We start from the raw sequence: 26,654 nt of genomic DNA, 5'->3' as shown, positions 1-26,654 counted from the left end.
CATTTAAGTCTTGATGCAGTATGTCCACAAGTGGGTTTAAATGTGCAGCATCAGCCCATTAAGCTGGTGCTGTGTGTCTGTGGTTGGTTGGTTCCTGGTCATAGTCACTGTAATTGGCAACAGGTCCAGCTGTCTCTCCCACGCTTCCCTAATTGTCCCCTGGCCTGTGCTGTCCTGTCAGCTGCAGCCTGCCTCAGCCTTAGAAAACCAGAGGAAGAGAACCAAGGAAGAGCAGGCAGCTGCAGGGGGGACGGAAGAAAACCATTATCCTGAGAGAGAGAGAGAGATGATGGCTTCTGCTGGTGGCAGAAGTACCACTTCAGCCATCTTGTTGTGGAAGGTGGCAGCAAAAAGATGCAGACGGATTTCAACCAAATTGGCTGTCTGATACCTCCAGAAGAAGATAAATGTCTGAGGTATGGATTCAGTAGGTCAACAGTCAGTATGACTGGTCTGCTCTCGTATCCTTTGGTTGGTTTCTGCTCTTTTTATCTCCATTTTCTGTCTACAGAAAATATTGTGACCAGAAGAATTAGAAACTGGCCAGAGGTGGTCATTTCAGCCGTTTCATTACAGTCAATGCCCCTATATGATACCAGCTGCTTCACTGTTGGCTAATGTATTGAGGGATATGGGCCTTGTGTAAATGTAACGAGGTAACAAACATCAGCATGTTTTGCTGTTGTTTCATATTGGCATCGCATCAATTAAATGACGTGAATGCATGAACTCCATTTGCACACCCACATGCAAACAACATGAAAGTGAACACCGATCACATGACATTTTTTCTTCTGCACTGAAATGAGTCATGAGCTCCATGCAGCTGACAGTCACGTTTTAAACTATTCATGTGTGCTGAATTATGGCCGTACACTTGTCTACATTTAGATTGGTTCTGACAATATCAGCTCAGTGCCAATCTGTTGAGCAGGATTTTTCTTTCCATTCACAGTCAGTGTGCAGATACTCAAAGTGAAAATATCCAACCATTGACTGCTGTTGTCTTGGTTGACCTTGAAGTGTGAGCTCAAAGTTACAGCTTTACTGCATATCCTGTAGTCATTCAGAGACACCACCTCTGATCTAAATGTAAACACCCCACCAAAACAAACACAACACTGAAAGCTGCTTTCATTTCATTCTGCTTTTGATTAATTGACAGCTCTTTTTAAACAGGATCCCAAGACAACAGAAGTTAGTATTTCCTGATTGTGTTCTTGGTGTGCAGGAAACCAGGCCTGCAATCAGGATCAAAACTGGTGCAGTATAATCAGAGATATCATCTTCTTTTATTCTGGGGTCTACATTTCCCATAATGCAACTGCAGGCAGTTTGGTCAGAAGGCATTGTGACCACCTGATCACACATCCTCCTCATCTGGTACTGGGTTATTTTAACCCAAACTGCTACCCAAACCAGTTATGCTCTAGTTCCGCGTTTTTGCGCATGCGTAGAATGAACCATGTTCTCGGTGTGGATCAGGCAGTGACATGCTCTGCTATCGTAGGCTGATGTGGCCCCAAGCTGCTCATCTCAAGCAGAGATGAGGAGTGTGCTACAGAGGGAGGTTAAGATCATTTCTGTCTAACTCCACACCTCCATATTTTTGTCATTTTCAAACTTGTGCTCTTTAAACGCAACATACGCTGACTCAAGTGACATCATATGAGGCAATTCATCAGATTTCACGCACCACCCTCTGGACACAACAGGCGTTATAGAACTTTTATCATATTTGCACTGTTACACCCCACAAGCTGTAAACAGAACTCCCCCCACCTTCATTTAATATGAATGTTCATCTAACCCCCGAAAAATTCGCACTGGATCTTTAAAGTTCTGCCTCAAAGACAAAGACCACCATCACAGACAAGACTGGAGTTTGGAGCCTTTGTTGTGAATGACCTTGGTAGCAGATGTGTCCCCTCCCTCCTCCTTCAGTCAGTCCCTTGAAGTCATCTTGCAGCAGCTTGAGCTCTGTTCGCGGACAGTACAGCCGTCCGTGCGTCCGTCCTGCTGAGCTGTGCTGCTGTCAGTGGCCCCTGCGCTGCTGCTGCTGCTGCTGCGCTGAGCATGTGCTCTGCTGCTCCACCGGACAGAAGGGACGCTTACCATTAACGCTCAGACTGCAGGCATGGATCTGTGAGCGCACGGCTCCGATACGAGAGGTAAGCGTACGGTTTTGTTTAGAAAAGCGTGTGTTTTTTAATCTGTAATGACTCAGGTTTTTTTTGTATGTGCAGCCTTTTGTCCAATGAAGACATGTTAGTGTAAAATTGCGCAGCCGCTTGGAGAGCACTTGGCACGCAGGTAGCCTCTCATCCGATCCGGTCCAGTAACTTCAATTGTCCATTAAAAAAGACAGTTCTTTCATACTGGTCATGATGATGTGAACGCGACGTTAAACTTGTATCAAAACGCGCATGTTTCAACTTGCTTCAAATCAACTTTTACGCAGCGTATTTTTCATCCAATTTTAACATTTCTTCGGGATATTTAACGAAGTCTTCGTAGACTGCAGACACTGTGTTGGTAATGCATGCTATGTCCAACTTTATGCATTCATTTGATGCGTGGACGGATGCGCTCCTCTCGTGCACTGCACAGCGCGGCTCTCTGCGTGCTTTTAGGAAATATCGATTTAGCAGAGGAATCCGTGTTTTATTAGAAACAAGGGGCCGCAAGTGGGAGTAGGTGCTTGACACAGTTACGGGCTCTGAGGCTGTGTATTTCTCCCACGCTCCGGAGGGAGTCCGCGCTGGAAACATCTCACCATGCGCACTGTGCATCAAAGTGTAGTCGTCTGCGTGGACGCTGTGCGTGTTCGCAATGTTTGCATGCGTGTTTTGTTGCGTGTGCCAACAGCTAAGGGGCCAAACAAGCCTGAAAATAGCTTTAAATTGCTGCCATAAACCTCTCACTGCGCGTCTTCCCTTTTGAGGAATACAACTCAACCCCCTTAATCATCAATTTAAGGGCAGAAGTAGGAGTATAAGCAAAATTGTCGTCGTTCTGTTTAACAGCTGTTTAGTTGTTTAATGCACATTTTACCTTAATATGTAATATTTTTAGGTATGCACCTTACAGGATTGTGTTCCCTGCCCTCATCCAAAATGTGGTTATTGAGTTTAATCAACCAGTCAATCGACAATCTGCAGCAATTCTGATAACTGACAAATGGTTTAAATAATTCTTTAAACAAATTGTCAAGAAATACCTGATTCTAGTTTCTCAGCTGTAATAATTTACTGTTTTTTTGATTGTGAAGTGATTAACTTTCTTGGTTTTGGATGGCAAAAACAAGTGACTTATTGTCATCACTTAGTATCCTGAAAAATTGTAATTGCCATTTTTCACTATTTTCTGTTATTTCTTAGACCAAATGATTAATCTAGACAAAAGTTTGCAGATTAATCAGTAATGAGAGTTATTGTTACAGTTGTAGTGTTTGAGTAATAATACTGGAGTTGTGTTTTGCAAGGACAGTATCCATCAGAGTTTTGTGAGAAGTGACAATGCTGCTCAGCCTTTCACAACTGCACTCTGCCCTCGCAGACTTGGCTAAGTCAGATTTTTCCTCTCACACAGTCCAACAGTCCACATGCTGCTTTGTGCAGTTTCTCTTGCAGCTGTTCATCACAAGCATCGCAAAACAACTAAAAAGAGAGATGCACTGAGGGACAAATAAAGACTGTAAAAGTGAAACTAAATGCAGTAAGACGCAGCAGGCGAGATGAGGAGTAACGGAGAAGGGAGGGGTTGGTTGCGAGAGCAGAGTGTGGAGGTGGAAAGCAAAGAGAAAAAGGGAGAAGTCTTGATGAAAGCGTTTGGGTCTGAGCTGTGTCTCTGCTGCGCCGTGCCCGTGTTCTGCTGTGGACGCCTTTGATTGTGAACATGAAGGAGGAAAACCAAATCCTGCTGGACTGATGAAGACAGGAAGTGTGTGTGTGTGTGTGTGTGTGTGTGTGTGTGTGTGTGTGTGTGTGTGTGTGTGTGCGTTGACTTAACCAAAAATTGGGGACATTTTTCAGAATACACACCAGTTGATTGGGGACGGCTTTGCAAATGGGGACAAAAATTACCGTCCCCATTTAGATTTCAATATAATCGTATTCTACAAGCTCCAACATGCATTTCTGTCTTAAAATCGCCACTGTCCCCAAAACTGACTTTTTTTAGATTTCGTGTGTGAGAGTGTGTGCCCCCCCCCCCACCCCCACTCAATCTGTGTATAATTCTGCACACTGCCCCTGGTGGAAGTGTATGGTACTACATCATGCACATGTCCCCAATTTGATGATACATTTTCTGATAAAAGTGTGTCTCCACTCCTTGTTAAATATAACAAAGCTATTGCTTTTAAGGTTATCAGCAAGCAAAATGCAATCCTATACATCATGTATAGTATAGCTGTATAAATAATGTCTGTTTTTAAATGTCTTTCGCCAGTAGACTACTCTTATTCATTAAGAATTTCACCACAAACAACAAAGTTAGCACATAATATTAGCTAGGGATACTGACTTTATTCTATTTGTCTGTTGTTTCAACTGAATGACTTAAATTTTATTGTGTATGTTGTGTATTTTATAGTAAAGCTATTGAAAAAAATTGGGGTTGAATACCTCTATGGGTGCCAAGGTGTTTTTCAATTTAGATTTTTTTTCCCTCTTGTTTTGCTTTAGCTTCCTTAAAACAAAAAAGGGAGAGAAAACTATGTGAAGGGGAACAGTTGCCATTATACATCTTATCTGGTCCTTTTATAACAGGAAACATATTCCACTGACTAGCCAAATACAAATTGGCTGATGTTTGTGTAGTCTACAAATACATCCTACCCCCTTCAGAATCAGAAAGCCTTTATTAGTCCCCCGGAGGGGAAATTTCATAAACTTTCTTTTCTCTGTTGTACATTTCAGTATAAACTGAAATGTACAACAGAGAAAAGAAATAATCTTTACAAGCCTCCTAATCATACTAGTGGCATATCAGTTTACATACAGAAAAGGTTTTACTTATATGAAAGTATGCATAACTAGAAATAAATACAGGCAAATATACTTGAATTCTTTTTAGTTGTTGATTTACTATTTAAGATATGCTCCTCCAAGAGTGCTACCATTGTAATGTGATGTCAGAAAACTGATTTACAATGGATTCACAATGGATTCAAGACACTTTTTCTCCAAGTTTCCGAGTCGGAACTGTAATTTGACTGATTTTGGAAAATCCTGAATTCCAAGATGCCTGGAGATCAGCACTCTACTGCCACAAGAGTCAGATCTCCCACTATGTAGAACGGTGCGACACAAGGTGAGTTTGTGATGATTAGATTTCTGAATTTGCTTGATAGATTACATTATTCAATCACAAGAACATTGGTTTAATAACTGTAAAATCATAGTAAATTGTTAGACCAAACAGTTAAGGTCAAGCTGACTGAATATTTTCGCCAGGCTAACAGTTATCAAATCCCACATGTTAACTACAGAGACAGCAAGGTATTCTGATCACATTGGGCATTTAACACCAGAATATTTTAACTACAGCAAGCTTATATTTGATGTGGCTAAGTTAATCGGTGCTCTGAACCTACTAATTCTATGAGCCATTCTATACAGACTTTATATCATCACAGCACGGTGAGCACAGGTGTTGCTAATAATATCATGTTCTGCACATAATAAACAAAAGAGAGTACAAGTCCAACCTACATTGCGCTCTCCTGTAGTACTGCAAAAGTACTATATACCATGTGTGTAGTATCTTCCTCTACATACAAAGCTAGTCCTGTGTGTTTGTCTTGGCCAGGTAGTGATAGTCTGTGTTAACTTGTTATTATAGGCTTGCTTACATATATTAATGGTCCAAACAGATAAACGTCCCCAGTTTGGATCATATAGTATGTGTATGAGTGTCGAGTGTCCCCAGTAGTATGGATAGGATTATGTATCAGTGTTAAAGCAGTCCAAACACATGAGTGTCCCCAGTTTGGATCATATAGTATGTGTATGAGTGTGGAGTGTCCCCAGTAGTATGGATAGGTTATTATGTATTAGTGTTAAAGCCGTCCAAACACATGAGTGTCCCCAGTTTGGATCATATAGTATGTGTATGAGTGTGGAGTGTCCCCAGTAGTATGGATAGGTTATAATGTATTAGTGTTAAAGCAGTCCAAACACATGAGTGTAGGGCTGGGCCGATAGAACAATAGCGATATGTCTCGCGATAGACACACCATCAATATCAATATAAAATGCGTTCGATAAAACATTCGATAATTTTTTTTTTCTTCATCGGAAGAAACCTGAAGTTTTGAAGCAAGGTTAGTTGCATGAACAAAGGCACTCGCTCTCAGGTAACCGAGCAACGTAGGGAGTAATCGCTAATCAGTGAGAGAGACACGCTAACACGCCAATCATGTAACATTATCAAGTTCGGTTGCGCCGTGTCGTTGTCACGTGTTTGTTGCTCCGCAAGGAGTGAGATGAGAAGTAGAAAGTGAGCGCTGCAGTGAGCGAAGAAACTGTCGATAAAACAGGGAAAGTCAGCTCAGTATGGAGTTTTTTGGATTTTATAAGTTGGACCGTAGTCAGACCAATGTGGTCTGTAACTTATGCAAGACTTTCGTCCCCACTAAGACCGGTAATACCACAAACTTGTTTAACCACCTTAGCCGCGCTCACTCTTTGGAGCACAAACGTCTGCCAACCGCAGCACCACCGCACAAGCAGCTGACCGCCATGCAGAGGTATCTGCTTCAGTGCCTGATGACAAATCATCTAAAAGGCACGAAGACGTAACGGAGGCAGCGGCATCTCATACAGCTAAAGACACGCTTCACTGAGCACTGAGGAGAAGCCAGCTTACAAACAGCTCTTATAATAAAAATATAACTGAACAGTTCATGTATGTTCAGAGTAAGAAGAGCGACTGAAGTTGTTCTTATGTCTAGGCTGGTTTTATAGTTCAGTCAGTGTTACTGTGCTGTCTATCATGTTTGTTTGTTTGTTTGTTTGTATGTTACAGATGTCGTCTACCTCAGTTTCTGCTATGTTTACAAAACACTGCACATATCTGAAAACATTTTATTCACCAGAAGGTGAATCAGCTTGTGAACTTTCTGCACTAAACCTGCAGGAAAAAAGTTCTCAGGTTTCTCTGTTTACATTTTTACTCTTTTTTTGCATTTATTATTTGAGTGTTTTCCATGGTTGTGTTGACATTTCCTTTCCTTTCTGCCTTGATAGCTGAGGGGATTATAATCAGAGGAAGGTTCAATTTAAAATAAAAATGTTTAAATTGAATGTATTTTTCTCCCGGTCCTTATTTTAAACAGGTCATAAAAAATATCAATAATTATCGATATCGACCAATATAAAACACTTATATCGTGATAGAGTTTTCAGCCATATCGCCCAGCCCTACATGAGTGTCCCCAGTTTGGATCATATAGTATGTGTATGAGTGTGGAGTGTCCCCAGTAGTATGGATAGGATTATGTATCAGTGTTAAAGCAGTCCAAACACATGAGTGTCCCCAGTTTGGATCATATAGTATGTGTATGAGTGTGGAGTGTCCCCAGTAGTATGGATAGGTTATTATGTATTAGTGTTAAAGCCGTCCAAACACATGAATGTCCCCACGAAAACACACAACAGAAGTTACGATTTTCTAATTTTATTCTAATTCTATTCTTGTAAGGAGCACTGCAACAAAAACAATTTCCCCTCTGGGATAAATAAAGGATTTCTGATTCTGGTGTCTAAATATGAGGTCCTTGGATGGTAAATCCTCGGCCTCCTCCTCCTCATCCTCCTCAAAGCAATGATGTACTCCATCTTTGTAGATAACGTTAAGCATTACAATGATAACATTTGTATTTGGAATGAAATGACGTGGGTAATAGCGGACAATGATCATCATTTACGTTTTTTTCCGTGTGTCTGTCTCTCTCTGTCTCTCAGTGCTCTGAGACAGATGCAGTATATCTGCTCTGTAGGACGCCACGGCTGTTTCTGGTTGGCACAGCGACGTTAATCGATTAGTTCGCATCCCTGTTTCACCTGTGTACATTCGGGCAGGGCGAGTGAACATTACGCGTGCCCAACGTGCGTGCGATGTGGTCAGATGAGATACTGATCAAAATATCTACATTTAGGTCTGACTGTATGTGCTGACTTAAATAGCTGCATTGAATTGTGGTTGTTGCTAATTATTGATCGCAGTGTGCATTCGATGACTGACCGAGCACTGCTGAAAACACCGTTAAAACCACGCTGCCGCCTTGTTGACGGTGTGATATATGGCGACATCAACCACATTTTCAGTGGATAGCCATTATCACCTAGCAGCCACCCATCCAGAGGGGTGCCGCCCTGAAAGACTGCAGGGATGCTAGAACCGGGGAAAGTGGCATACACGTTTGTCACCAGGCAATTTGAGTCACAGATCACCAGACATCTCTGTTTCACCTGTGTACATTCGGTCAGGTTGAGTGACCATTACGCATGCTGAACGCGCTTTCGATGTGGTCGGGTGAGATACCGATCAAAATATAGAAATTTAGGTCTGACTGTATGTGCTGACTCAGATAGTTGCATTGCGGCTGTTGCTAATTATTGATCGCAGTGAAATGCCAGACACTGTGGAAACCTGACTGTGAGGTGAGCGAATGACTCCACTTATGCTGCTGGCGCACAGAGTTGACCAGGTCTGAGGTGGTGAGCTTTCAGCGCACTTTTACGCTGCCGGCGCAGACCAAAATGGTCAAAAATTCCAATCCGCCGGCTCATTATGGCGACACCTCCCCCCTACTGCACCGCAACGCCCATCCTGGCGCACCTCTGAACGCCTGGGTTTACCAAAATACCAAATGCGCCTGCCTGCGCCGGTCGAAAATACGACTGCGCCGATGGCACAGCCTGCACTGCGCCGGCGGCGGAGTCGAAAATAGAGCCCTGTGTCTCTTTCTGTTTCCATTTTTTTTGTAATAATTGATCTTTTTGTTAATAAAAGATCAGTGAAGCTGCAACAAACGTGATTCTCTTCAGACTTTATTCCCTGTGTTTTGCACCTGTGTGTCCCATTCTCATTGGTTGGAACATTTACTTGTAATATATTCAACTGTCCTCACATGTTTTGTGTTAATTCAGTTAGTATTGACATAATTTCAAGAATCTCCAACCCCCAAATCAAATGACTCCCCTAAATGGGGGACTAGACACATCTCAAGGTGTGGAATCTCTGCCTTGGAAGAAACGACCCCAAAGATGACTTCTATCAGAGTTTGTGTATAGCCCAAGTCCCCAAAGGTTGCTAAAATATCATTTGTCCCCAATCTCAAGGTAAAAAATCATACTGGAAAAAAGAAGCTTTAATCAAAAAAAACAAGTGATTTTTGTATTGTGGGCATCCTTCCACCTCTGAAAATGATGGCATCTTCTCTCTAAACCATGACAGAACAGCAAAAATGTGGGTGTCCCCAAAAGTGGCGTGTTTTTCCATTCGACCCCAAAGGTGGTCTAAGTACGTATGTGTGTGTGTGTGTGTGTGTGTGTGTGTGTGTGTGTGTGTGTGTGTGCATGTGTGTGTGTGTGTGTGTGTGTGTGTGTGTCAATACATCATCATCCCCTCCCTGTCTTACTGCCGCCAGCTCACACACAAATGGATAAATTGTCTTCTAATTGCCCCCTTCTGCAGTCAAGTAACTTCATCATTTTTCACCAAGTGGCATTCTGTTGAGCATCTGTTATCTGTCAGCAACACACACCTTTTCTCTTCTCTCTGTTTCTTCTTTTCTCCCCCATTTCTTTTCTCTTACTTCCCCAGGCTTAGTTTTCCAATGGATTGCTATTTCAGGTCCATATTTCTGCTCAGCAATAAATAATTCAGCTAACAGGACAACACAAAGGCCCTCATCCTCTCTCAAACCTGAACTGCTCATCTACTGTTTTGAGAGTCTGTTTGAAAAAATGGATTTGATTCCCAAAAGCAGGTGTATTCTGGTCAATGACTGAACTGGCAATATGTGCGCTCACTGTGTGTGCAAGTTATCTCTCAGATTTGTCCTTGGCCATCATTTCAAGATATACATATATTAAAGATGAGTCTCCAGAAGAGTTTGGCTTGATTTTACTCTCCCTCATGACTTCCCTTGAAGCACTCTCTGTATTTCTCCATATTTCATGCCGTCCTGCTCACTCTTTCCAGCTGCCCCTCAACTCCATTATGAAATGAGTCAAAATATTTATGACTTGGACAGAAATGATAATTGGATTTCAAAATAGAAAATATGGATGTGGCCTTAACAACAGCCACTATTAAAGGCTGTAAAAACCCATGACAGAGGGTCAATAAACCAATCAGATAGAAGCAGACCCCTGACCCTGCTCGTGCCCTCGCTGTGTTAACACAACGGTGAGGACTGAGACAGTGTGTGGACACGGTGTGTGTCTGTGTAGATCACTTGACATACAGTATTGTACGTGTTGTATTGTCTAGAACTGGCAACTTATTGTTTCATTGAACAAGGCATGAATATTTTGGAGGGCATAAGCAACTAAAGTCAAGCGGAAATGTGAATTCTCCTCATTGCTGTGTAAAGAATGTAAACCACAATACATCCTACTACAGCCACATCACGTGGTCTTCTCCAGAAATAGCTAGAAAGTGTTGGATTTGCTTTGTCAAATGATCTCATAGAATATTCCAATGCTCAACTCAACATGGTCACTGATAATCAAAGATGATTTCTACAATGTGATCATTTCAAAATAAACTTAAAGCTTAGGCATACAGCACAGTGTACCTGTAGGGCTGCACAATTAAGCACGTGCTATCATGTTTTACTGTTTTTGACAAATTGGCACTATAGAACCATTTATTTACGCTTTTAATGTACACTTAACATGATGATACTGAGCTTGAAAATGGAAAACTTAGTAGCTGTCTTCACTTTTGAAGGTAAAAGTCATGCCCCAAAGAGTTGGCGTGTTGAAGGCAGACAACCAGCTGGAAGTCAGTCAGTCGGGAATTCTGTATTCAATTTGTATTTGTTTTTCGTTTCATGTGCCAGCAGAGAAAATAATCCTTAACATGTACAGCGGATGAGACTTTCATCCTCTCTGTATTCATCTGCAGCTACAAGACCACTTAGAGTCAGCAGGTGTCCAGTTGTACAACTGTGTGTGTGTGTGTGTGTGTGTGTGTGTGTGTGTGTGTGTGTGTGTGTGTGTGTGTGTGTGTAGTAATATAGATGTGTGTGTCTTGCTCTACCAGGCTCACTGTGGATGAGCACTGGCCCGCATGTGTTTTACTCCGACATGACATTTTGTCTCCATCACGGCGTAGTGACCAAAGAGAGTGCTCAAACCACAGCTTGATGTCTCAGTAGGCAGTCTTTTTACACTCGTGTGCACGCACACATGCTGATGGGTGTTTATTGTATACAGGGCGTATACATGGTCATGGTTGACTCCAGCCTCTCTTGACTTGTTACTCATCCCATCACGCTGCACACTCCCAATCTTGAACGCCGTTGTTTCTTTCTTGCACGCTGCTTGGTCCTCAGTAGTGTTTGAGGAGAATCAATACACAAACTTTCTGCTGATACTTTCGTGACAGGTGATTGAAGCTGCCTTTTTGGCACAAAAGGGGGAATGATCAGACTCTTGGAGGCCAGACACTGAAGAGAGGTGTTTTTTTAAACTCTCCTGTTGTAGGGATTCCAAAAATCACCTGGAAGTGTCTGTAATGGAACTGCAGTCATATTACATTATATATTAGACAGTGACGTCTGCCTCTCAGCTGCAGTACCTGACAGAATCTTTATACTTCATCCCCACAGCTTCCTTCGGTAGAATTGACAGTCTGATTAGATTTTCAGGCACCTCGATGCATAACTTTGCATCTTAATAAAGAAAAACTGATTTACTTCACACTGCTATAACCCTGTGCTGCTTTTAAGGTTCAGAGCTCAGCTCAACACCCATGTGCTATATGAGGAGAAATATGTGGATATGCTTCTTGATGAATATATTCTCACCTTATTGACTGTGGTTTAATACTACAGTAGTAATGAAAGTTATGGTGACATCCTGAGCTCCTGATATGTGGAGATAAAAATAGTGGAAAATTCAAATACAAGTGGATTTTGAAAGCAAAATAATCTAAAGCTGATTTAACTGTAGGAAATGATGATTATGTGCCTTGCTGGCATTGTGGCTCCAGGGATGTGGATTGGTCCACCACTGTGGTCCAGAGTGAAGTATCAACAACTAGTGCATGGACTGACATTAAATCTAAATCTAAATCTAAAACTGATGACATAGCCATCAGCCTCAGCTCCACTTAAGTGCTCATAAGCAAATGTTGGCATGCTGACATGCTAAACTAAGATGCTGAACACGGTAAACATTAGGTCTGTCTGAGTTTAGCATTTATCTTAAAGCATTGCTGTGCCTAAGTACAGTCCCAGTCCATAATTTATCCCACTGAATAGGTCTGAGAAACTGATCATATAGTGTGATCTTTTCATAGTCTGGCAGATAAAAATTAAATTTTCTACAGTATTCTTTTTAAAATCCTATATTAAAATATGCTCCCCATCTCTGTCGATGCACTTTTATTCTGCATCCCTGTCTTCTCACCATGTGTCATTTTGACAACCTGTTACATCACCTTGTCTCTCAGGAATAGTGAGATTATCTTCAGCGCTGTTCATCTTTTTAATCTTTGTGCTGCTGCTTCTGGGAAATGCTGATGTGACTATAGCTGTTCAATTATACATGCTATACAGTCTCTTGTCACATATTTTCTGGCTTCCCACACCGGAGGGGAAAAGGTTGTGGAGCTTCACTTAGATGATCTGTGTGAGTGGAAAGTGGTAGCTGTGGATGTGGTGTAGCAGTTTGTGAATTAATCCCCCTGCTGGGGCTTTGATGCACTATTAAAGTGAAAAATTATCCATTATATTATCAGAATAGTCTCTGGTGTTTAGAAGTTGTTTTGTGATGAAGTGTTGTAATATTTTTTTATTGCACTTTTCCTCAACCTGCATTGATTTCTTATGTTCCTCAGAATCATTTTCTACAACCTTCAGGGACCAGGTCTAAATTGTTGCATTCAGGTCTGTCTGTTTAGGTGGAGAAGTCAATCGTGTTGAGCAAATTCTGAAACTGGCTTATAGAACACTGGTGTAAATGACAGACACATAAACTATTTCTTGCTTTTTAAGACTGTGGCAAAACCCATATATTTAGCTTCTAACTTGCTAAGAGGTTTTAGTTTTCAGCCTGATGACCCTGAAGAGCACTGGCATCCATAAACAGGTGGTTTAAGAAATAACCTGTTAATATTGTAACTCTTTACATATAATTAGAGCTGAAAAGAGATGATGATCAAACAAAAGACAGAGGCACTGAATCAAAAACAGAGGATTAGGATTAGATAGGATGTCAAATGCTGTGCAGAATCTAATGAATATGTTTAAATGTTGTATATGGTTATGTGCATATTTTTGCATTTCACACTGACCAAGAATAAAGTTATTACCAAACAGCTAAATGCAGCCATAAGTGAAAGGTAGGTCTACAGCGCATAACTTTTGACAAACAGTGACTCGGTGCGTTGTGGACAAATAGATCCTTAAAGCAATAGTTCCACATTTTGGGAAATACAGTATGCTTATTCGCGTTCTTGCCCAGACTTAGGTGAGACGATTGACATGTCTAACACTCTCATGTCTCATGGTTAATATGAAGCTGGCGCCAGCAGCCTGTTAGCTTAGCTTAGCATAAATGATCCAGCCTGGTTTTGTTCACAGCTAACAGCTAACAAAATCCACCTACCTGTAAAGCTCACTAATTACCACATCATGTCATGTTTGTGTAACACATGAAAAAGCCTGAGTGCCAGGCTAGCTGTTTCACTCTGTCTCCAGTCTTTATGCAAAGCTAAGCTACTAGGCTGCTGGCTCCAGCTACATTTTACTACATATGAGAGAGATGTCCATCCATCCTCTCATCTAACTCTTGTAAATAAGCAATTAAGTGTGTTCCCAACTTGTCAAACTATTTATTTAACCTCAGCCTCTGAATGAGCTCTGAGTGAAGGATTAAATCTGATCCCATTATCGACATGTTCAGAAATCTCACAAAAGGTGAGTTCTCGACATCAGCATCTGATATTCAGTTTTGGATGAAAATGCGTTATTGCTCTCACATTTGACCTCATTATGTTGTCAGAGGGCAAAGGGAGAGGGTGCTGCTGAGATAGTGTTACTGCTAATTAAGTGCATCATCTTGATGAGACATTTTCTGACCCTCAGTACGTCGGAGTCTAGGTGAGGTTATTCAAGCCTTCTGCAGAACTAGAAGATGATCACACACACATGCGCGCGCGCACACACGCGCACACACACGCACACAGAGAGTCACCTGGAGTACTCCCTGGTGAGCATCTTCCGCTCGCAGGCAACCTAATTAGGAAGCAATCTTAAGAAATGCACCTGACTTCACACTGGCCTGCCTCTGACTCACAGCTAGTTATGAGGAGTGATGCTGCTGCTTTCTGACAAGGTTTTACCTGGAGTCGGAAATGAGTAGTGCCTTCCAAAGTCTAACCTGATCCAGCCCTGAAGTCACATTCATTCAGGTTTGTTCAAAGAGGGAGAGCGTTCTTAATAACCAGCTGGTGGAACAGTGTGAAGCAGCGCAGGGTCAGTCGTCAGGCACTTTGGGTCACAGCAGGGTCGCATTGATTGATTTCTCACTCTTCTGCTTCACATGCTGCGTCATTTTAAGGAGAGATGTAACAGTGGTTTGTGCAGAGAACCAACACAACTGAATTGTTTCAAGTTGAAATTTTACCCCTACAAAAAAGTGTTAAATATTAAACAATCACACAAAGACCATAACTCCCTAATTACAGAAAATACAAGCTGCACACTGCCAACGCATTAATCCGTATATAACAGGAAGAACCTGTGTATCATACAGAGCTCCGTTCTCCCTCAGCTGCCGTGCTATTCTGCAGCCAGATTGTTTCTCCGCTGCGATTTATGATTGCCAATATCTGTCCACCTCCTAAGCATCTCACCTGTGCAGTCATCATGCAGCTTTTCATTCAGACAATCATGAGCCGAGTCTTTTGGGACGGAAGCGGTCTGTTGGGGACTGCTGGAAACCAGGAAACCAGCCGCTGTTAGGGGAAGAAAAAAAACAACAACAAAAAAAAAACTGCTGCCACCTCTGCTCCCTGGGACATCTTGTTTACCACTGGTGCAGGCTCGCCCTTCTTTTCAGCTTCCTTCCCTCACATTTTCTGTAATCTGTCTCAGCTCTCCAGCAGGTGTTTCAAATGTCCTACTTCCGGGTGATGCATGCCCCTTTTTAAGCAGAATCCACTAGGCTACTTCTCTTCATTTCCACCTCCCTCCCCCTTTGCCCCCTCATCTTCACTCTCTCCCACTCTCCCACTTCCAGCCCCTGGTGCCATTCAGACAGTCTGCTCACGATCGGACCAGCTGGAAACCTCCAACATGGGTCTAGCAAAGTGGCTGCAGGGCTGCGCTCATGCACACCATCAATTCTTCACTGACTGCTTTTCTGGCTCTGCTTTTTTTTTTTTCCACTTTGCTTTCCCTTGTGTCTCCTTGTGCTCCCATGAGATATCTCTTCCAGTTTTAAACAAAATCATAAATCTGCATCTGCCAACTCCTTCCTCACTAACTTGCAGTGCTGTAGAAACTTGCCTCTTGTTTCCATAAAGCCTGTAATTTGCGCACTGGAAATAGTTTTAAGAGGAGTGCTGTTGATCTTAAGGGACTTCCATTTCCTCCCTCATCCCATTGTTTACACTGCACACGCAGAGCATAAAACATTGAAGTGAACAGACAAGCAGACCTTGTAGTATGGATTATTCAAGGCAATATTCGATGTATAAGTAACAGGAGGTCATATCATTACACGTTCCTGCTGACATTTTGACTTACAGTGCAGCAGTACGTTGTTGTTTTTCCAATCCCTCGTATCTTTTTCCATGCGAATGTGACACATTTCAAGCTCTCTGTTTTGTAGTTGCGCGACGTTTTAACTCTACTACTCTACCGTCTCGCTGTCACTAGCACGGTGTCACCAAAGAGCCGGGCGACACACGCTTCAATACTACGACACCTGTGTCCTCATTAATCTAGACCCTTGTAGCGTGGTTGCCGTGGCAACAGAAACAGGGAGAAAATGAGTCCATCACTCAACTGGATGTCTTGTTGCCAGAGTGGTGTTGTGCAGAGGTTGAGAGTTGAAATTTGATTTGTTGTGTTGTTTGTTTCCTGCACTTCTGACCCGTAGAGTCAAACGGTTCATCAGACGTTTTAAAACACGATGCTGATGCTGAGATGCTCACCTCCTGATGAATTTGGGGGAAAGGAAGCTGTAATTTTAATCATTCAATTGATTTCCCGCAGGTGCAATCAGTAGCCACCTTCTAATCAATGACGAGCGTCTGTGTAAGACGCACTGCAATACACACTGCCTTTAATCTCGTGCTTGTCAATACAACGGTGTGATGCGGTCTGCATACTAGTACCCACATGCTGCGTCTAACACTAGTCTGACTGACTGTTCAGATCCAGATATCGAAGTGTAGTCAGTACTTGTAAATTGGTTTGAGAGTGTTTTTTGTCTTCCACATAATGCCATTTATGATGTTATTGAAGAAAGAGTTATGGCCCCACCACAAATTCAAGACAATACACTGGATCATCATCATCATCATCATCATCACCGTCATCATCATCCTTTATAAGTGTATCTTTTACAGCAAAGAATTACACTGGACAAAAACTAAATGGAAGTTACCATTTTCTGAGGTCTGTTCATATAACTATTTGTTCTAAACAGTAGAAGCAGCCACACAGCATGTTCTTCAAGAATTGACATGAATGAATCTGCAGTTTCTATTAAAAATGTGCTTTAACAAGATACAGATGATCAATTCTGTCTCATTTTGCCCTCAATTGGCATCATCATGCATCGACTAAAAATCTGAAGAGCATAGGCGCCCATCAATTCTTTTACTGTGTCAAATGTGCTTCAGTGAATCTTAAATAAATTACTTTGTTAGGTTTAACTGGAGTTAAAATTGGCAGGTTGCTGTATCTGTTTTTAATTAGAGGAATGTCCCTGAAGTGATTCATTTTTACCTTTGGTTCATTCTGCTGCTGTTCTGTGAAGTCCGTCCACAGTACTTTATAGTGAAATAACTCATCAGATGTGAAATGAATTAACTTAAGCAGTCATCGGTTTAGCTGTAACCTTCCAGCCATTAATGCATATACTTCTTTGGCAGCAGAGGTATTTTAAATAAATCATGCACTCTGCTACAGCTGACAGAGCAGACATCATAACCAACTTTGTGTAAGTTGCTGAATGTGCTGTTTTTACTGGTCCAATGAGAGGCCAGTTGATTGCCTGTGGGTTTGATTACTTAGCTTCATTCAATTTGGCCATTCCCCTGAGCTCCAGTACACATAAGTGATTATGGCCTATTGTGGCAGTCTGCGGTTCTGACAGCTTGTGTGCAGGTCTCAGGCTGTGACTGAGCCAAAATTGTAATGAGAGATACTGAACGGAGACAGATTGAAGCCTGGACTGATGTATAATGCAGCACCTGTTCAATCCGCACATGGCAGGGTTGATAAACGCATTTTTCTAAAGAAAGATTGAATATGATCATTGTGTTTTGACTTCTCTATCCAAAGTTATGTTGAGATGTCTGACATGCCATGAGAGAAAAAATGCGTTTTGATTCTCTTATACACACTTCATTTCTCATCTGTCTGGATTGTGTTCCTGTCTCCCCAGCGCTGTCACCAAGCTGTTATTCATCCCTGCATCATGGAGGCTCAGCCTGGTGCATCACGGGAGCTCATCAACGGCATGACAGATACAATATATGAGGGCTGAGGGGTCACCATGGAGACTGACAGCTACACCTCAGGTCCAGCCACCACTGACTGGGCTGGGACGGTGGCAGGCCTGGAGGGAATGGGAGTCCTTCAGGGGCAGGGAGGAGGGGGCTCGTCCAGCAGCCCCATGTCCTGGTACATGCCGTACTCGCTGGGCTTCCAGGTGTCGCTCACCGCCTTCCTCATGTTGGAGCTGGTGCTGGGTTTCAGCAGCAACCTGACGGTGCTGGTGCTTTACTGCTCTCAATCCAATTTAGTGGACTCTGTGAGCAATATGGTGACTGTCAATCTGCATGTGCTGGATGTGGTGGTGTGTGTGCTGTGTCTGCCCCTCACTCTGGTGGTCGTGCTGCTGCCTCCAGGACCAAACCTGGCCCTGCTCTGTTGCTTCCACGAAGCCTGTGTCACCTTTGCCAGCATAGCCACAGCAATCAACATCCTGGTTATCAGCTTGGACCGCTACGACATCTCAGTTCGGCCTGCCAACAGGCTGCTGACGACACGCAGAGCAACGCTGCTTCTGGCTGCTGTTTGGGTCACCTCAGTGGCTGTGTTTTTTATCCCGTTCTTGGAGGTGCAGTGGTCCAGTGGAGAAGGAGCAGAGGAGAGAGGGCAGGTGACATCCTTGTCGCTGTCCTCACATGGCATCAGTGCCACAGTGGTGCCAGCATGGCGTAACCGGACACTGCTGTGTGTTGGCGGGCAGGGCTACCACACAGGCCTGGGTATGTATTACCATCTTATCCTGCAGGTACCCATCTTCTTCACCACCGTGGCAGTCATGCTGTTTACCTACTCCAGAATACTGAGAGCTTTAAACATCCGCATTGGCTCCCACATAAAGAAGGCCCAGCGGTTCAGGGGCCCCTCGTGCAGGGCAGGCCACAAGAAACAAAAAAAAAAGAAGACGGGAGTCAGAATGAATGAAGGTAAGGAGGTGGGGGGCGAGCAGTGCACCACAGATGGAACCAAACAACTCAGCCACCCTCCCCTCATCCCTTCCCCGTCCCCAACCCCGACAGCTACCTCCCCCCCTGCCCTGTCCTCCTCCGCCCAGCTCGTCACCTCTGACGCAGCCGCTGCGACCCACATGCCTGTTACCATGGGCGTCCAGGCCTCCGTGTCGGCCATCATTGCCCTGAGGCGGGCAGTGCGGCGGCACAGGGATCGACGAGAACGACAGAGGAGGGTGTTCAGGATGTCCCTCATCATTATCACCACCTTCCTGGGCTGTTGGGCTCCCCTCTCTGTGACCAACGTGTTAATCCTGGGCGTGGGCCCCAGCGACGCCCTGGTCAGCCTACGTCTCTGGTTCTTAGCCCTGGCTTACGGGACCACCGTCTCCCACCCTCTGCTCTACGCCTTCACCCGACAGAAGCTGCGGCGTGCCCTCCGTGCCAAGGTCAAGAAGAGGGTGGTGTCCCTGCTCCAGGTAGACCCTTCACCAGGGGGCACCGTCATACACAACTCCTGGGTGGAGAACAGGAAAACGAGCCGGCAGGTGCGGCTGGAAGCAAGCGAAGGCACTGACCGCTGCCTGGCAGAGGTCCTGTGAGACGAACACACAGGGGCCGTCTCGTATAATTAAAATCTGGAATACAGTCACAGGTGTGTTTCATTATGAAACTCACTGGTGCGTGAAGCCAGTGTAAGAAATGTGAACAAAACATTTCCACCCCTGGGAGATGTTTAAATGTAACCACTAGCAGCAAGCCAATGCTAAACACAGCTAACATTCACCTCAGGCAGCGGTGGGAGCAGGATGCCAACGTCACTGTGGTGCACACAGCCTCTGCAGCCGAAGGAAATTATACAACAACAAACACAAATGTATATAATTTGCACTGTCAAATAGTGAAGTCTGTATACATGTGGAGTTGTTTGATAGAGCGTGCTCATAGTGGTGCTTACCTAACTGCTCCAAAGGAACGTGTTTAGCCCACTCAAATGCTCCAAGGCAGCTTTAAGAAATGGTGATACACTTCAAACAGATAGATTCTCAAAAAACTCCTTGAATGTAGGCTATTTAATATTGTCTCTGCCTTAATTCTGCTCTGAATGGAGAGAAGGCAAGGAACAAGTCAGGGAACAATTAAAGGCTAATGTGAAATATTAAATGCAGTTTTGCTTTAGCTTAAGTAGTGATTAAACAGTCGATGTTACAGTGTTTATGTAAAGTCTTGCAGAGCTCCTTCATATCAATTCAACTCTTTTGCTCAGCAATTTGTATAAAATGATGTGATGTCTTATTGATGTTTTGTATACACTGCTGGGAGAAGATGAGCACTTTGTTTAAAAGTGGTAGTTCGACATTTTGGGCAAAAGGCTCATTTGCTTTCTTGCAGGAAATTAGATGAACAGATTGATGCTACTCTCATGTCTGTACAGTAAATATGAAACTACAGCTAGCAGCTGCTTGGCTTAGCTTAGCAGACTGGAAACAGAAGAAAACAGGTAGCTTGGCCCTCTCCAAAAAAACCCCAAACCCCCTGCTTTTTCACATCCATTTTTGTAATTAAACGTGACATTACGTGTTCCCCTTAAAAGGAGCCAGACTACCTCTTTCCCCCTATTTCAGCTCTTTGTGCCGCAATAATCAGTGGTGTCATTTATTGCACAGACACAAGAGCGCAAACACACTTCTCATTTAACTCTCAGCAAGGCAGCAAGAACAATGTCCAACTAGTCCTTTGAATAGTAAAGATGAAATCTCTTTTATGATCTATTGAATGTCGACAGAATTATGGATAAAGTCAGCTGACTGTGCTGAAGCAGCTCCTAGGGATGATGTACATTGTAAAAGGGACATGTGACAGAGACAACAACAGGAAAACCTTTAAATATAATGCAGTGTGGCACATCACCAAAAAGTACAACTTCAAAACTAAATGCTGAGTTCAATCAACACCTCTTTGACACTCTCAGTAAACAAGTATTCATGGCAGGTCTATTGTTTTGGATTGCATTATATTTCCGGTGTGCCTGTGGTTCAGGTTAGGGTTTTGGCAAGCCAAAGGTGTGCAGCTCTCTTTTGAAACAACATTCCTGTGTAAATACTGACCAGATTTAAATGTACTTCATGTGAAATCTACAGTACAAGTCACTTGGTCTGTCTGTGATTATTGACTGACTTTTAGAGGAGTGTTGAAGTTGCAGCTGGCTCGTCTCTGTGTCAGCACCCAGACATCTGGTCCCATGGGTCAACTCCACCAGCAAACACAGCAGAGTGACTGTCACGACAGAAGAGCACTGACGAGCACATTGGTGAGATTATTAACAGCATCAGTGACTGCTGGTGACTTTGCTCTACCGGCTTGTGCGTTCACTGCTCTGACGCTGTACTCTCACTGGGACTCATTTTGGAGGCCATGTGATGTCTCACACACACTCAAATGTAAACACATGCTATATATACATACATATATGCTATCTTTATAGGTTTTCTTCATGTTGTTGTTTTTATGTGAATGTATCACCATGCAATGTTGAATTAAATCAATAAATAGTAAACACCATGGTCTGGATTTGCTGCCTTTGCTCATGGCTCGATGAATTCATGGAAACTGACTGCTATGATTGTGTTGAGTGCCAAACAGGTGCTGAAAAATACAAAGTATGCAATACAAAAGATATTTCTGAGCAAAATGCCTGGGGCCTGGGGTTCCCAGGCTTTATCTGGCTTAAAGGCCTAGTGTTGTGTGTAGCTGTATAACTGCATCTTTCCTCGTGAGGAATTAATTTATGAGGATCCTGCTGTGAGAGGAACAGCATGAGGCCAATGCACAGCACTGTCCATAGCTGACATGATAATTCTCTCTATAACTGAGTGGACATTCAGTGACATCCTGCTGAGCTAAAGAACACCAAGTCCTCCTGGACATAATCACACTGTTTTAATAGCCTTCATAAATGTGTGCTCAATATTTATTGTGATTCTTCCTCGTGGTCTGTGTTGAACAGAGACTTCATTTTGCATAAACTGTTTGTGCACTTCTCAGAATGCGGCCAATAATATAAAATGAGTAGGTGGTGCGTTTTTTTTGTGTGTGTGTACATTTTTGCATTGTCTTCTCGCTGGTAGAATGGTACCAGTAGAATGGTAAATTCAAACTTGCTGATGAGAAACCATCCTTTCACTATTTCTGTGGGTTTATCCATGTCCAGCATGGTGCCCTCAGTGGGCACTGATCAGTGATCAGTGAGCACCTTCAGTATATGACAGGGTTTGTATCATGCTCCTCCTTGTGAGCTATACTGTGCGCACTAGTTGAAATGCTGCCAGTGCACCGTCAACTTTGCGTGGGCTTTGTGTTGCGTGGGAGGGAAGCTCTACAGCCCTCTGCAGTATGGGAAGAAGAAGGTCATCTATGTGGGATGACGCCTGCAGGTCGAAGTGATTCTGCATCGCTTCAGCCTAGCGAAAAACAATCACACTATTGCTGGTAATTGTCATGAGTTTTACGTCTTAAACTGTGTGAACTGGCTCACACAAGTTCGTGAAAATAATTAGCTATTTAGATACGTCTACTCTGGTTATAAGTAGAACTCACGGAGGGCCTCTACCGTTATTACCTGATATTGCAACTGGCGTGAATACAAGCCGAAATAGCTCAGTTGGGAGAGCGTTAGACTGAAGATCTAAAGGTCCCTGGTTCGATCCCGGGTTTCGGCAGTGTGAGGTTGCACTTTTGACAAAAAAAAAGAAGCTCAATAGTGAAAATGATACTTTATGCTGCATTTTCTTTATATTTTTTTACGGGCTTCATTTCCATAAACTGTCTAAAGCAAAACATCAATGTATCTTGTTCCACAATGTGATTTATACGAAAACATTTCTGAGCACAGACTGAAATTAACATTCGCTGAAATTAATAGAAAGAGAATAGCGTATAGGGCTGTACGGACACATGTGCACAGTCAGTCTTCCTGACAAAACTGTGGAACCAGCATCCTGTCACAAGATAAGCACAAGATGAGTTCATGTGAAAGGCACTGGTCATACAGGAGTTTAAGGAGCTGATGCACTCAGCAAAAATACTTTAAGACTGAAGCTCACCCAAGCAGTCAGAGCTCCCAACTCAGTGATTTGCGGCTGCTGGTAAAAAAAAAAAAATCCCCTGATGTCCAAAACTGGAAGTCAGTAGAATAGAAAACACCTCCAGATCCATGGGTCTGCTGCGAAGTAACCTCAAATCTGGATAGATCTTACTAACAATTTCCGTTAAAACAACAACCTCTTTAGTTGTAATTTACATTTTTACAATTTAATTAAAATGCATTTTATAAGCAGCTTCAAATAAACTCCTCTTTGTGTTGTCTCTGTCAATCTGTAAGGAACAAATCCTCTGTCTGCATTCTTTACATGGCTTACTTGTGTATGATTTTATAACAGCAAAGAATTTTAATGGTGAATCGTACAAGTTTTCATGCGGTACTGAACAGGAGCGGGAACCCTCAGCGTGAGGCAAACAGCACGGCCCGTAATACTGCATATCCTACACAAAGACGACCTCTGGTGGACACAACGAGGGACGGCACAGATGCTCATCCCTTCAGTTGCCGAAATAGCTCAGTTGGGAGAGCGTTAGACTGAAGATCTAAAGGTCCCTGGTTCGATCCCGGGTTTCGGCAGACTTATGCGCCTCTTTTGAGGGCTGTGGCTGATGAGGTAGCTCTTTGGAATGGAAAACATGCAGTGATGGTCAGAAACAAATCCATTACAAGCTTTCTGAGGTGACTGAGAAACTTAATTGTTCAATAATCAGAGGGAAGCAGAAGAGTTCAAGATGTGCAGCAGATCACCTGCTTTAAGGCTGTGATCTGTGCTGTGCTTTACACCGCAGTGAAAGCAAACTATTGTTTATTACTTTGGGGAATGAATGCCTTTTGTGTATTGCAGCATTCATTCATATGAGCGGCAGTCATATAGCATATCTTTAGGAATGAAAAGGACATGAAACAGCAATTGAATTAAAAACTGAGAATACTATGAATCAAAATGCTTTAAATGGCTATAGATTTCTCATTGTATTCATTACTGTTCTGCGGACAATACGTTTTGGAGGATGCAAACACACAGCCGGTTAGTTTTGTTAACTGCCAGTAGATGGCAGGAGTCATGCAGAGTCTCAGCTTCATAATGGTAGCTCCACTATCACATGCACTAATAACTGAAGTCCAGATGGATTATTGCACCTGCATACACTAAAAAAAAAAAGAGTCTTCAACTACAACTGTATGAGGTTTAAGTGGCTCTGTTACTGTCAGATCCTCAGCTCAGGTCTGTTTTCAGCAATGATAACTAACACATACAGTATAAATTGGCCACTGACAAAAGGCTGTAATCATTTAATAAATGTATTGGTTCATACACGGCCTGTCACACACTCTAATAGTGGGGAATCCTTGTCTTTGAGGAAGAAATGTGGTCGGAAAAAAATCCTGATTGATCATGATCAGTGATCACTTAAACGTTTAGTGAAATCAAATCATAGAAAAACAACAGTAGAACTCAGGGCTATGTTTAATAGTGAAAGTAAGAGCATTTCTAGACATGCTAGGCATAATGAGAAGGAAACTCAAGGGATTGGGACTGAACAGCTGTGTAGCCTTAAGAAAACCATTTATCAGTGAGGCTCATCGGAAAAATTTTGTCAGGTCAGGTCATTCCATCAATGGATTTTTTCTTCCCTGATGGCACAGGCATAGTCCAAGATGACACTGCCAGGATTCATTGGGCTCACATTGTGAAAGAGTGGTTCAGGGAGCATGAGACATCATTTTCACACATGGATTGGCCACCACAGAGTCCAGACCTTAACCCCATCGCGAATCTTTGGGATGTGCTGGAGAAGGCTTTGTGCAGTGGTCCGACTCTCCCATCATCAACACAAGATCTTGGTGAAAAATTAATGCAACACTGGACGGAAATAAATCTTGTGACACTGCAGAAGCTTATCGAAACAATGCCACAGCAACTGTGTGCTGTAATCAAAGCTAGAGGCGGTCTATTAGATGATATATTAGAGTGTGTGACAGGTTTTTTTGGTGGCGACTTTTTTTTGCAGTGTATTACTCCATTCCAATCTTTTTACTTAAAGTAGCAGTAGTAGCCAGAGAGATGACTTTAGTGAGTACATATAATTGAATATAAATATGACTATAAATGAATAACTTCATTGTTGATGACAACTCAGGGACACAGCTGCTTATGGTAAACAAGGATATGGAGAAGTGAGAGAAAACAGTATTGGTAATATTGCATAGTTACTGTAGATGAGGTCAAAGTACAATGAGTACACATTCACATTTGATCCCAATGGAGATACAAGTAGCATCCGTAACAGACGGACATATGTTTATTGCATATTAAAGGTCAGATCAACGTCAGATTGTGCCGGGAGAGCCTAAGCAGGATGGCAGAAGGTCTGTGGGACCTCCTATGGTACACTTGGAGGCTCTGGCCGTCTCTCAGCTGTTCTAACCTGTCAGAGTGCCAGCTGAGGCGTGTAGAGGCAAGAGAATCACAGTCCAAGAGAGCAGGTCCAGGCCACGGGACACCGAACAGGTCAGGGATTTGCGTCATTCCCATTGAAACCTGAATGAATGGCCAACCGGGTCTCTGTGGTGATGTGCTAATCAGCAGTGCATTGATAATGAACAGACCGAAAGTGGTTCAGAGAACTAACAACGCAGGAGATTGGCAGGAGGGGACAGAAAAGGTGCAAAATGTTCTGATGTGCTGCAGGGTTGTAAAGAAACACGCTGTGTGTTTACAATGTCTGCAGACTCACACAGACTGCAACAATGATAGGAAGAGAAATAATGAGAAGAGAGAACTGAGAAATGTTAATGGGACTAAGTGGGCCACACAGATTAGGCCTGATAGAGACCTGCTCTGATAACATTAGATTTATTTTTAAAGCGGCAGGGACATGTAGAGTCCCACAAACAGCAGAAACCCCATCTCTTTGCTGCTTTAATTTGAAAGTAAAAGGTGTGAAAGGTGTGATGCTGTGGTTATAATGTGCACCTCTCATGTACCTCAACTCATTCCTCATCGCCAGTGATTGCAAATTGTGTGTCTTTTTTCTAATGGACCTTCTGCTTTCTCATTTGTTGCAATGTAATTTGTTGCCATGTAATGTAATGTGCTTCTGGTTATGCAAGATCTCTCTCCTCCCTTTTGATTGTGCCTTTCACTCGCAGTTTGGTTTCCTGGTGGCCTTGTTCCCACTGCTCTTGGAGAGCTACAAAGAATGCCTGAAGATGCCAGTCAAGCTCTAAACCAATTCAGTTAGGTGGCTGAATGAAGTCCACAGGTGGAGACTGGTTGCGAGAGAGAGGATGTTTTTGGTCTAATTAATCAAAACCCTTTTCAGTCTGGTTCCACTTCCAAGCAGCTCCCACAGACATGCCAGTCAATTTGGCATTGACTGAAGGCTTGCATAACGGAAGCGGCAATGACTTCTACCCAGCAAACTTACCTCCTGTCTCTGTCCTACTTGCTGAACAGGTAGAGTCTGGTCAAGAGGTTGATGCCACACTGCCAGGCCACATGGAGCCATGCCTCAACTTATATAAAAATCTTTCATTGAATAGAAAGTCAAACAGTGTTGTTATAACTGTAGTTACAATAATACCGAGTGATGGATGATACTGGCTTATTCAGCTGCATCAAAGT

The 26,654-nt window shown here is 43.0% G+C and overlaps 1 protein-coding gene and 2 non-coding genes across 3 annotated transcripts; all 3 read left to right on the top strand.

The window, feature by feature from the left end:
* The first annotated feature begins 1,942 nt into the window (after positions 1-1,942).
* On the top strand, positions 1,943-21,482 carry LOC139328926 (G-protein coupled receptor 22-like). The gene is made up of 2 exons (XM_070959005.1): positions 1,943-2,171; positions 17,868-21,482. Exon 2 carries the CDS (start codon positions 17,979-17,981, stop codon positions 19,524-19,526), a length of 1,548 nt encoding a protein of 515 aa, XP_070815106.1. The 5' UTR covers positions 1,943-2,171; positions 17,868-17,978; the 3' UTR covers positions 19,527-21,482.
* A 1,088-nt stretch (positions 21,483-22,570) lies between these two features.
* trnaf-gaa (transfer RNA phenylalanine (anticodon GAA)) lies at positions 22,571-22,643 on the top strand. Its single transcript has one exon. It is a non-coding gene; the product is annotated as a tRNA-Phe (tRNA).
* An 886-nt stretch (positions 22,644-23,529) lies between these two features.
* On the top strand, positions 23,530-23,602 carry trnaf-gaa (transfer RNA phenylalanine (anticodon GAA)). The gene has a single exon. It is a non-coding gene; the product is annotated as a tRNA-Phe (tRNA).
* Positions 23,603-26,654: the final 3,052 nt, after the last annotated feature.

The sequence above is a fragment of the Chaetodon trifascialis genome, chromosome 3 (assembly GCF_039877785.1).
Source record: "Chaetodon trifascialis isolate fChaTrf1 chromosome 3, fChaTrf1.hap1, whole genome shotgun sequence".
Classification (NCBI taxonomy): domain Eukaryota; kingdom Metazoa; phylum Chordata; class Actinopteri; order Chaetodontiformes; family Chaetodontidae; genus Chaetodon; species Chaetodon trifascialis.
The sequence above is the reverse complement of the archived record's forward strand: the minus strand, read 5'-3'. Positions and strand labels throughout refer to the sequence as shown.